General features: G+C 30.3%; 1 protein-coding gene across 1 annotated transcript in view; it reads right to left on the reverse strand.

Annotated features, from left to right (window-relative positions):
- Window positions 1–9,640: 9,640 nt before the first annotated feature.
- Window positions 9,641–12,669, reverse strand: part of LOC115876023 (alpha-tocopherol transfer protein-like) — a 38,359-nt gene continuing 35,330 nt past the window's right edge. The window contains exons 5-6 of the mRNA XM_030891692.1: window positions 11,464–11,677; window positions 9,641–9,892 (exon numbers count right to left, since the gene is read on the reverse strand). Of these exons, the coding sequence (XP_030747552.1) occupies window positions 9,741–9,892; window positions 11,464–11,677 (366 nt within the window). The 3' untranslated portion in view covers window positions 9,641–9,740. The remainder of the gene's footprint in view (window positions 9,893–11,463; window positions 11,678–12,669) is intronic.

The following is a 12,669-nucleotide window of genomic DNA, read 5'->3' on the forward strand; positions in this document are numbered from 1 at the left end:
AAGAAATGAAAACTCCTATGTTAAAGCCTGGAAACACGCGCTCGACGCGATCCAAGCGGGCTACTGGCAGAACTAAAAGTTAGCGCCATATTTTTAAATGGACCTTTACTGCCAGTTCATAAGTTTTTTACTTACATTTGGTAATTTCAATCTAGATTATGAACTTATTTGTAACAAAACATTTTACAAAATAAAAGTAATGTATTTTGATACAAATAAATTAATAATCTAGGTTGAAATTATCCCTGAAATTAGAATAAAACACGAAAAATTTGTAACTTGATTATTTTATTATAACATTGTTAATAAAATTACATATAACACATTCAACACTATACAAGTATATATATAAAAGTTATCAGAATTTATACAATCAGTTATAAGTAATTATAAAAAAGGTTATAAATTATAAATAAATAATTTATTATATAAAAGACATATAGTTACCGTGAATATAATTTGGTATAACTTTAATCTCAACTTTAATGACCTATTCAAATAGAAACATCTTACAATTCACATTATATAATACACAAAGCCAAGGGACAAAATTGTTATTAAATCTATTCTCGATGACTCGAAGCATTTTTTTTTCAAATAAAACAGGACATATAGGGCTTATAAATAATACAAGGGTATAGAAAATATATAAATAAGTAAATACAAATATATTTTCAACCTAATGATTAATGATTATACTCGTTTAAATAAATAAATGATCTTTTTAAAATTACTTGTTTGTCTTTGCAAATTTGTATATTTAATATTTATCTAAAAGCGTACACTTACATAAATTACTGCACAACCTTTAAAATTAAGCTTTTAATATGTTATACAAATTCTTGATTCGATATAAATACACTTAAATAAAACTTTAAAATTAATGATCTTCCAAATTTCTGAGACAGCCATTTTGTTGAAAGAATTTGTTTTGATTATGAGAAATTTCATAAAAATTATCACAGGGATTAATTAATCTTATATATGAAACTACTTGGCTTTTAAATTTCACAATCCTATCGTCCAAAATACTCTAAATTCGCAAAAATCCGTAAATATTCCCATAAAAACAAATCACAATTCACTTCCACTTCACAGAAACTGACAGACATTGCCAGATATGGAATGACGTTTATTTTTCAATTTATTTTACTGATCTAACTGATCCGGGTCACTTAGAAATTAAATTTTTATTAAATTATTTAATTATAATTGTTTCTGGCGAAAGCAACTTCATATCAATGTTTATTCATAGGGTAACAAAGCACATCGCTGTAAAATTATCAACATTTTATATAAATATTTATATTTTTCAACTACTCCAACTACTCCAATTACTCCACAGAGAATCAAACGAATTGTTAATTAAACTATACTCTGTGGATGACTTGATAAAATCATGATGAAATTAAAGTCCCTAGATGAATATCTAGGGACTTTAGATGAAATTTCTACGCAGCGCCATCTATCCCTCTACTGGCAGAAACTCCGCCGTGTTTCCAAAATTCAAATGGCAGTTTCATCCGCCTGGTTTCCATCAAGAGAAAGTAACCAGTGTCGTAGTTTCTTTCGTCGACTGCGCACACTTTCGGCTGATTCGAGTCAGTAGCGTACGGATTAATTTATTTTGTTTATTTCTTGAGTTATATTTTATAGTTGTTGTTTTATTTTTGTTTATTGTGTTATATATTTGGTTTTTCTAGTTTATTTTCGTTTCTTGTGTTATATAATTTATTTTTGTTTTTCTGAACATTTTTAAATCGTTAATTTTACGTGTTTTTTAAAATGCCTGGGCGAAGTTGTGCAGCAAAACTGCCCGAGTAGAAGACTAAACTGCAATAAAAGTTTCTTTCTGTTTCCTAGAGATCCGATTAGGGTATGTATATACATATGTGATTAATTATTTTAACATATTTTAGTTAAAAAAAAAAAACAGTAGTATACATATTAGGACATTCAGCTAAATAGAAAGATCTAATTAAAAATATACAAGTTCAGCATCTATATTAAATGTTAACAAACTTATATACAGGGTGAGTCTTAAATAAGTGCAAATATTTTCAGGGCTGGCAGATCTCGATAAAAGAAACATATTTTCTTACTTTTTCAGATAAATCCAAAATAACCGAGTTATTTAAGTTTAAAAAAAAATGATTTTTTTTTAAATGTTGAGTTGAGAGCCACCGGATTTTTCCTGTATTTGCATCCCTTTTAGTGCCGCAACCATAGAGTAAAGCCGTAACTATGGTAATATCAGAGATTAAGAAATTATACCGTGGGAAAATTTGCGGTGAACAGGCAGTTCTAAAAAGTTTTCGAAAAATATACAGGGAAGTTAAAAGAAAATGCACGATTTTCAATATCTTTTTTTAGCAAAAAAAAACTCATAAACGTGTTCCTGGGGTCGAAATATACCACCCCTGAAAATATTTGCACTTATTCAAGACTCACCCTATATGTATATAAAATATTAGCAAAATTAAAATGTTAAATATTTAGTAAAATTTAATGTTGTATCTAGACATTCAACATTAAATTCAAAAATAATTATATTAATAATTATTAAATAAAATTATAAAAATAAATAAAATGAGTATATCGAAAATAACAATAGATTAGTAACAAGTTAACAATACATTTTTAGGGCAAGAACATGGGCAATTGCATCTAATAGAGAAGACTTGGTTGAAGATATAAATAAGGCCCAGAAAAGGTACAGGTTGTGTTCTGTTCACTTTGAATTTAAAATGTTTACCAATTCACTTTGTAACCGTATAAAATACAATGCGGTACCTACTTTGTTTCCTGCCATGAAAAAAATAGAAGTTTCTCAAAAAAAATTGTGGATTTATTAATTTGTGAAATTTGAATATTAATAAAATTTGCTACGCCCCTTGATGGGCATAATTTGTACGTAGCCTCTTTATATTGTTCAATAAATATTTTATTGGTATTTTTTTAATTCTTGTTTGTAACTCTGGCATGTTTTTGTTAGTTGCATGTTTTTTAATTTTAATTGTCTATTCTCTACAGTGAAATATTTAATTGATTTTTTCATTTTTACTTTTCGAGAAGTATGCGCGGTTAACGATTCATTTGTTTGGACAAAAGTATTGTAAATAAAATTTAGTTTCAGTCAATTACAGTATTTTTTTAATACGACCCTGTCGTATTTTCTGAGAAATTTTTTAATACGTTTTAATCTGGCCCTGACTAGGAAACCATAATGGCGCCGACAAGGTCAAATTTTATAGAAATTTTAAACAATGGAATCTGAGTAGAGTTGGCGTGCCGATTGTTTTATGTGCCGTGATTTTACTATTAAGTTTCATATCTATCTTCTCTACGAAAATAAATGAACTATTTTTGACATAAATTACAAAAAATAGACGAAAACACGATCTCAAAAGCAAAATAAAACACTAATTCACCACAATACACCAAAACGCTTTACTTATGGACTGGACGAGCCTTCCGCGACCATATTAGCATCATTTGCAGATAGTTAAAACCGGGGTGCGTCCAGTACAAAAGTAAAGTATTTTGGTGTATTGTGGTAAATAAAAGTTCATTCAGAACCTCGCAATTAATGGAATAAGTTAGTAGTTTCAATTACACTTAATACTTTTTAGTTTACGATCATTCACAATCTCTAAAAAACACAATTAAAATTAATAAAATATGCTAGCAACAGCTTGCGGTAGTCTGTTGTAGCCACAGAGAAAGCATAATATTTAGCTTATAAAAAAATAACCTTTTGATTTCTAACCAAAATGGTTCTTGACGGGTGATAATCAAAGACCAAAATGACATTCCTCGCAAATTTCTTCTTTTTTGAAGTATAATTAGTGGAGGAGTCAAAAGTTTGTTAACTTTTTCCACTAATTGAAAATTACTACCACTGTATGAATTACTACCACGTTCTGAATGCTTACATGAAAATTAGGTGAACAAACTTCTACGGCTAATTGAAACTACTAATTTATTCCACTGATTTCAAGGTTCTGAATGAAGCTCAATACTTTTTAATTTACGATCGTTCACAATGTCTAAAAAACACAATTAAAATTAATAGAATTTCCTAGCAACAGTTGTATCCATAGAGAAAGCGTAATACCTATTTAGCTTATAAAACAATCAACTTTTGATTTTTAGCCACAATTTCTCTTAACAGATTAAAGGCGAAAATTACATTCCTAGCAAATTTTGAACCATAATTAGTGGAAATGTTAAAAGATTGTTAACTTTATCTACTAATTATTGAAAATGACTACCAGTAATTTTAGCGTTCTAAATGCTTACATTGAAAGTAAAGGAACAAACCTCTACGCTAATTGAGGCCACTACTTTTGAGGTTCGGAATGAAGCTTTAGTGTTTTATTTTGCTGTTGCAATACCAAAAGGTCCAATCGCCAACTGTAACACTCCCTATTTTTAATAAACGAACTTTTGAAATAGAGAAAAACCAGAAATATTTGGTTATTGTGTCTCTCTTGAGTTATAACTCATCATATAGTTTACAACTCATCATATATGGGGATCTTTCTGTTGTAGGGGTGACAGGGTATTTCCCATCCTACTCTAACAACAGATGTTCATCATCCGAGGAGTGTCCCTACCTCCTAAAAGTGTATACTCTCTTTCACAGTTAGGGTTTAGCTCTCAGTTCCCTTCACAGTCGAGGAGCTTGTTTTTATATTTATTATACCGTGCTGGCAACTGTTACTTTTGGGTCGGCATTTACATGTGTGGAAGTAAATCGCATAGGGATCTTATTAAGTCGGAGTGAGAGAAATGCGACCGACAGACGCGACGCGCGACGGTGTGCTGTTGCGGCGTTGCCGATACGCCTTTCCCTATCAAGTAAAGTAAAATCACGATCGCAAACCGCTTATTTTTAAAAGACTTTTTTTTCAAAAGATAACTAGATAAAATCAGTAGACATGTTTCTGAGCATCTGAAATGGAATTATAAGGATATCGTTAAGGTTTATTTTTTTATAACGAGAAAACGTCAGTAATCGCGATAATTTAAAAACTCAACTTTATAACACATAACAGGCCATAACTCAAGAACCACTTTAGATATTGAAACTTTTTTTTTATTTTCAAGATCGGATATTTTACAATATGTTTGCATAAGAAAAATTCGATAAGGTTGTTTTTTCCATTCAAAAATTGTAAACAGTCCATCCATTTACTTTTAGAGCAATTTTCAGCAATCGTGTAATTTTTTTATTGATAAAGATTTTCACATACTGTCTACAAAGAAAATACAGCAGAAATATTAACAAAGTTCTTGAAAAAACTACAATCTATTATTTCTAATAGATTTCGAGATATCGATTTTTGAATTCATAGTTCTAATAGCGCGACCACTATCGAACACCCACTCAATGCCACTTATTTTTACCAAAAATGCAAGTGTTTCTAGCTTGCACTTAAAAAAATTCAAGCTATAGGGAAAATTACAACGACTCGTTAATAAATAAACAAATTAAATATCACGAGATGTAATTAAATCGCGAAGCTGAACGCATGACGTACACCTTTCCCTAGAACTTTAAGTACTGACAGAGGTATTGATTGGGTCGACCGGTAAACTGCGACAAATCTGCCATATCCCCTTCCACGTCTCTTAGCGATGTGCACAGTTTCTCGGTTTATTTCATACGTTTGGCAACGTGTTTACTGTCATCTCTTTGTTCAGTACATTATAAACGCATTGTACTCTTCTTACATACGGAAATCTCGACCCAAGACTAACCTTTGCCAGCCCTTAGTATACCTAATCTAAAAGTTTTAGGAAGTATAATTTGGAAAAAATAAAAATAAAAAGTAAATATTTTTGATATCTTCAGAATGTCTAACTTCTATTATAATTTATTATTCCAGCTAAAATTAAAAAAAAACTTTATACAGGGTGTGCGCCACCCTCTATATTCTCATTCGCCTCTGTTGATTATACGAAAATGGAAAGATATTGAAACAAAATATTTTAGGGGTATATGTAAGGAGGCAATGTGCACACTTTAAAATTATTTTGAAACATACAGGGTGTTTCAGAACTAAGATCCATACCAAAGTTATATTTTTTCTTACGGAACACCCGGTATTTTATTTCATTTTTGGATTTTTGTGCCCAAAAAAAGGTATTTATTATAAGGGTTAAATATGTTTAAACTCTTTGGTTTTTGAGATATTGAAAGATATTTAAATTTGCATGCTAGAATAGAATAGATTATTAAGTGTTGCACAAGAGTCTTGAAAAAGTCTTGCAAGACCAAGACTCTTGCAAGAAATTCAAGACAAGACTTTCAAAATTTCTTGTCTTGAATATCAAGACAAGACTTTAATATGCAAGAAATTTCAAGAGTCTTGCAAGATTTCTTGAATTCAAGATTTCTTGAAAGTTAGAAATGATACACTTTATTGATAACTAGGTCTTTGCGCAAGTTATGCCGGGTTTATACATTTACATAGTCGTAATCACAATCATAGTCATAATCATAAAAGTTAAAAAACTATCCACTTCTTATAAAGCTGTTGACATCTACCATGAAGTTAGCCTATACTTAATTATGTTATCCAACTTCACTGAGATAAAAATTATGGTTATGAAAATGTTCTATAAACGCACATTAAAATTGCGTTGTGATTATGACGATGACTAAGACTGTGATTATGATCAGTGGCGGACTAAGGGGAGGGGCGGAAGGGGCGGTCCGCCCCGGGCCCCGTCTTTTAGGGGGCCTCCGAATGTTATTAAGTAATTTTTTATTCAACTGGCAAACAAAGCCAATATGTGTTCAGTAGTTATAAAGCAGTTTGTAGGTGGAGTATGCAAACCATACGTATACGCCAACTATAAACAGTATAAATGGAAACACATATTTACTTAATTATCAATATTTAATATAATAAAATAATATTTTGTCGCGGTATTTCCCTGGAAGCATTATTAAGAAAAAAATATTTGAAATTTTTGGACGAAAAAATCTACCTATCAAAAAAATTTGTACAGCCCTAAAAGTCAAATTTAGTGATTATCACAGCCCCTGTGACATAAAGAAAAGACATGTGACTATCTATTTCAAAAATTAAATTGTTCAAATGTCATATAATAATGGCGGTAGCTGTCATGGAATTGAGCGATTAATAAATTATTATAAATATTTTTTTTTTTCAAATGGAAACCCACTTTTTTATTTCACTAGTGAAAAGGTTTTCCAATTCGTTACGTTTTAACTAGACATATCCCTATATCGAAAATAAATCGTTTTTAAGTTATTTAAGATTTAGTTTAAAAACGTATATTTTCCTTGATTTTTTCTAGCTTCCGTTGACATTAAGTGTCAAACAGTCAGTCAATTTATTTCCATCTGTTAGAAAATTAATTATTTGAATTTCCTATATTATAACTACTGCTGCTTAAAAGTTTAAGAAGTGTATTTATATAAATATATCTCGTATTTTCGTTCTTTAGTGATATCTAATAGTTGATATTTTAATAATATACCGTACGATCGAAAAAAAAAACAGCGCAATGTTAGCTTGGAAATGCTGATCGATAATATGCTGTCATAGGCTATTGGCTAAAATCAAGAAAAATATACGCTTTAAAGCTAAATCTTAAATAAGTTAAAAACAAAAATTTATTTTAGGTACAAGAACATGTATAGTCAAAAAGTAACAAATTTTAAAAACGAAAGTAACGAAAGCCTTTTCACGAGTGAAATAAAAAAAGTGGATTTCCATTTGAAAAACAAAATGATTTATGATAATTTTTTAATCGCTCAATTCCATGACAGCTGCGGCCATTATTATAAGACATTCGGACAATTTAATTTTTGACATAGATAGCCACATGTCTTCTCTTTATGGTACGGTGGCTGTGACAATCACTAAATTTGACGTTTAGGCTATATACATATTTTTGACAGGCAGTTTTTTTCCTCCAAAAATTATAAATATTTTTTTTTTCTCAAAAACGGTTAACGTTAGTTATAGAGTGTTTAATATCAAAATTCATAAAATTTTACAGAGAATTTAAGTACGTAATAAAAAATGGGGTCACCCATTTAAAATAAAAAAGTTGCTGTCAACTTCTGGTACTTCCGGGGCCACATTTAGCTTCGCCGCCCCGGGACCCCGACAGACTTAGTCCGCCACTGATTATGATTACGACTTATGCAAATATTGTATAAACCCGGCATTAATATTGACCAGTCATCATAGCCAGTGTTTTAGAGTTGAGAATGAAATAAAATAAAGTCGAGGCAACGAACCGTATATTGGTAATTGGTATTATACACAAAAGTACATTGGTATAATGGTATTATAAAAAAAATAAAGGTAGTTGAAACTAATGGCGGGTTCGTGGAGCACGCTATTTGCGCTATTTGGTACTCCTTTTCATGCACGAAATTGCTCCGCGAACAAAAAGTAGTATCAAATAGCGCAAATAGTAACTCTAGCATGAATTTTCCGTACATTCTTATTCAGCTTTTATTTGGTAATGGCTCCTGTTTCGTCAAACGGACGAGTTGACGTAGTTCGTTTGCGGTCCGTTAATATTTTTTTGCTAAAATTAGCATCGTTGTTGTTCATTTTTCCGTATTACATTTTGTATACGACGCTTTCTATTAATTAAAATATAGAAATATTATTACCTTTTTGTCACAAAATAAAATTTTCAGTATAAGAAATTTCAAGAGTCTTGCAAGGCAAGACAAGACTTTGCCATTTAAGAAATCTGCAAGACAAGACTTTGAAAATTTCTTGTCTTGAATTTTAAGACAAGAAATTGATTTTCAAGACAAGAATTATTGTCGTTTATTAAGTTAGCATTTATAGATGCATAAAATGAGAGTATAGCAAGTCTGGAAATTTCAAAATTTTCGTTTAACATTTCAATTCTTCCATTTATGTACATTGTGTATTACGATTATTGTTTAAAATTAAAGGAAGAATAATTCTTCCTTCAATTTTAACGCAATTATTGAAATATGCAATAAATAAAGTTTCATGATACACAACTTTATGACCGACCCTGTATACTTAAATTTACTAGTAACTAATTGGAATTTAAAAACGCATGACAACAGCATCACATTTTCGGCAGAATGGCATCATTAAATCAAACCAAACACATCGAAATTAATTAAATCGAATTGTTTAAGTGATATTTTCAAAAGTCAATAACTCGGAAATGGTTTCTTTGGGGTACATTGGGCATATTTCGATTTTTGCTTAGAATTGAAGGAAGAATTGAAATATGTATTAATATACAGGGGGTTCAATTTAAAAAAAAATAACTCTGATATGCCACGACTTTACTAACGACCCTGTATACTGAAATTTATTACTCATTAATAGATATTTAAAAATCCTATAACTTTTGTATTTAACTTTTTGCGGTACCTCCTATATTTTACCTAATAATCGACCGTTTCCATACCATAAAAGCGACCCTGTATAAATATCTAGTTATTTCTGATAATTTAGGACAGCTTATTAATTGATAATAATTATTATAAGTGGAAACATTATGCAGTAATATATAACTTATTAATTATTTATTGCAATCTCATTATTCATTATTAAGTAAATAAGTTATTGATAGGTAACAAAAACAACTCTTTTAAACTTATCGAATTTTTTCTAGTACAAAAAATGTAAACAATTAGCTAAAAATATTAACGGTATAAACATTTATGTATAAAATTATTGCAAAAAAAATTAATCGATTGTCAGTTGTCTGAAACTTCCATCCAAACCGAACAAATCTTCGTAGTTGGTCGGCTTGCCGGGACGTTTATATTCGTCAGCCTTGATATTGTCTTGTGCTTTAAACCAGGGACCATATTCTTCCAATTTCTTCATCCACTGATCTGTAACAAATTATTTTTTATTTATTACAAGCCAAACGCATCGCAAGCGCAAACGCATAATTAATCTCATCTAGAATTATTTTATATTGGAGTATATTAGTCTTTAGTCTTATTTTATCTTTAAGAGTAAGTAATACTTTTGAAATAATACTGAAGATTCCTACACAGGGTGGCGCACCTCATTCGTTGATTATACGAAAACGAAAATATGTAGAAACAAAATGTTTTATGGGTATATGTAGAGAGTCAATGTGCATAATTTAAAATTATTTTGAAATGTACAGGGTGGCTCGAATTCGACGCTCATCATTGGGATTTAGGATAAATGGTGATTTTTTTTGCATAAAATATTGAGGTGATGGAACCAGAAAAAATCAGGTCCGTATTTAAATTAATTTTTACCAGAAGCCGAAACGTCAGAGTCAATATTTAATAACACAGAGTTATAGAGCAGAAAAAGTGGCCATGAAAATGTGTTTTTTATTTTAAGTTATCAACAAATAAAGCCAAGGAAACAATAGCAAAATAAAATTGAAAATTCCGTTCTTTTTCGAATATATTCGGAAGTAATCGGAATTTTTCGAAAAGCAATACGGCATTTTATTGAGCATCAAATTGCGTAACTTTGCCTCCATTTAACCGATCCTGTATCTCTTACGGTTTCCGAAATCCCAATGATGAGCGTCGAATTCGTGCCACCCTGTACAGGGTCGGAACCATGATCCATACCAAAGTTATATTTTTTCTTATGGAACATACGGTATTTAATTTCATTTTTGGATTCTTGGGCATAAAATAAGGCATTTATTATAAGGATTTAATATGTTTAAATAAATAAAAACTTTGGTTTTTGAGATATTCAAAGATATTTAAATATACATGGCTATAATAAAAAAGTTTGTCAACACCTTGTACATTACTTTTCAGAATTAATTCTTGAGCTGACTTTTACCCAGAGAAATAAACTTTACTAAAAAATCTGAATGCTTCCTTAAATGTATACAGGGGTATTAAGAATTGCTAGTCTATTTTAAATAGTTATTTTACATAAAAACTTAGTTATTTCAAATACAACATTATGTATGTATTTTTTTAAATAAGTCGAAGCAGATTTAAATTCTCTTTCAAACTATATTAGGGTTAACAAACAAAATACAAGAAGCGGAAAAGGGGGCCAAAAAAACCTACATATATGCTTATTCTATGCATTAAGTTCATCAGACTGAAGGGAACAGCCATTCGACGACCGGTTTCGGAGATTTATCTCCATTGTCAGACCGACTTTGCTGTAACCATCAATCTGATAAAACGAAAAGCAAAGAATAGCATTTGAGTACAAAACGTACTACTATGGATAGTGCTAGACGCTCCCTCCATCTAGCGGTAGCTGTGACAATCACAGATCGTACCGCCAAAATTAAAACCAGCGGCCTGACCACCAGTCTGATGAACTTAATGCAGAGAATAAGCATATATGTAGGGTTTTTTGGCCCCCTTTTCCGCTTCTTGTATTTTGTTTGTTTATTACAACAAAAAATTACAACATGTTAATTGTAATTAGAATATATTACCATGAAAATCTTGAAGTTTCCCTGCAGTTCCACCATACTCCTCCGGAAGAATCTCTTTGGGCACCATTTTGTGTAAACTTTCAAAATTCGAGTGGAGATGAATTCTGTTTCTTATTTTTTCCTTCACAAACGGTTTCACCCACTGTACAATGGTTTCGATTATGGGAGACACGTTCACAACATGAACTTCTTTTAATTTTACTGGATAAGCTTCCTTAAAAAATAATATGTCATTAGAAATACTACTAATTGCCTGGAATTTGATATCTATAGAAAATATAATACAAAATGCAGATATATTCCTAATGAGCCATATCATAGTGTTGAACATAAGATGGCTAGTTTAAAATTCTTTGTTAGTAGATTACTTAGTTTTCCACTTACCAACGAAAGACATGAAGTAGAAAAAAATACATTAGGAATGTAGCTGGAGTATAATGAATATGTTTCTTGATTAGTTCATAAAATAATTCGAAAACGTAGGTATAAGTTTGTGATTTCTGAAATTCGACTTTTCAATTGGAGAAAGATACGTCAAAATTTATTCCAATACCGTCTGATAGGGAGTTATCCAGTGTTTTAAAAATAATTTTTAAGAATGTAATGATAAACTTGTGTATAGTGCTAATAATAAATTACAACAATTATTAAGTAATCCTAAAGATAAAACACCTCCACTGAAAAGGTTGGGTATTCATGAAATTGTAATCAGAAATATGTTGGACAAACTAGAAGATCAATATTAACTAGATTTAAAGAACATTATATAGGCAATTAGATGCATATGAGAGCCTCAAAATTAATAAATGTAAAGACAGTATTAACGGAGACAATGGCCTAATAGTTCTTCCAGTTCCCTTCCCTTCCAGTTCTCTGTAATAATACTATTTAATTATATTTCGTTTTGTTTGCCATAAATATCACAAACTATTTTCCTACATAAACATGTTTACATTTAGTAGCCACCCATTTTACATCAAAGTGATTTCATTTTTCTCATATATGGAAAAGCATTCTTCAATAAATTCCATTTGGAAAATAGTGCTTGACCTGACTCTGCAATTTCTCCAATTTCTTTGAGGGAAAATATAAATATGAATATACTGCACACGTTTTGGGTTAGACAGATCTCTTTTGCTTTAAAAGAGTATATCAAATTTATCTTATTTGATGTTTCAAATATGACCTTTTACAGGAAATACGAAT

This window comes from Sitophilus oryzae, unplaced genomic scaffold (genome assembly GCF_002938485.1).
Source record: "Sitophilus oryzae breed Bouriz unplaced genomic scaffold, Soryzae_2.0 scaffold_1396_pilon_pilon, whole genome shotgun sequence".
In the NCBI taxonomy this organism is placed as follows: domain Eukaryota; kingdom Metazoa; phylum Arthropoda; class Insecta; order Coleoptera; family Curculionidae; genus Sitophilus; species Sitophilus oryzae.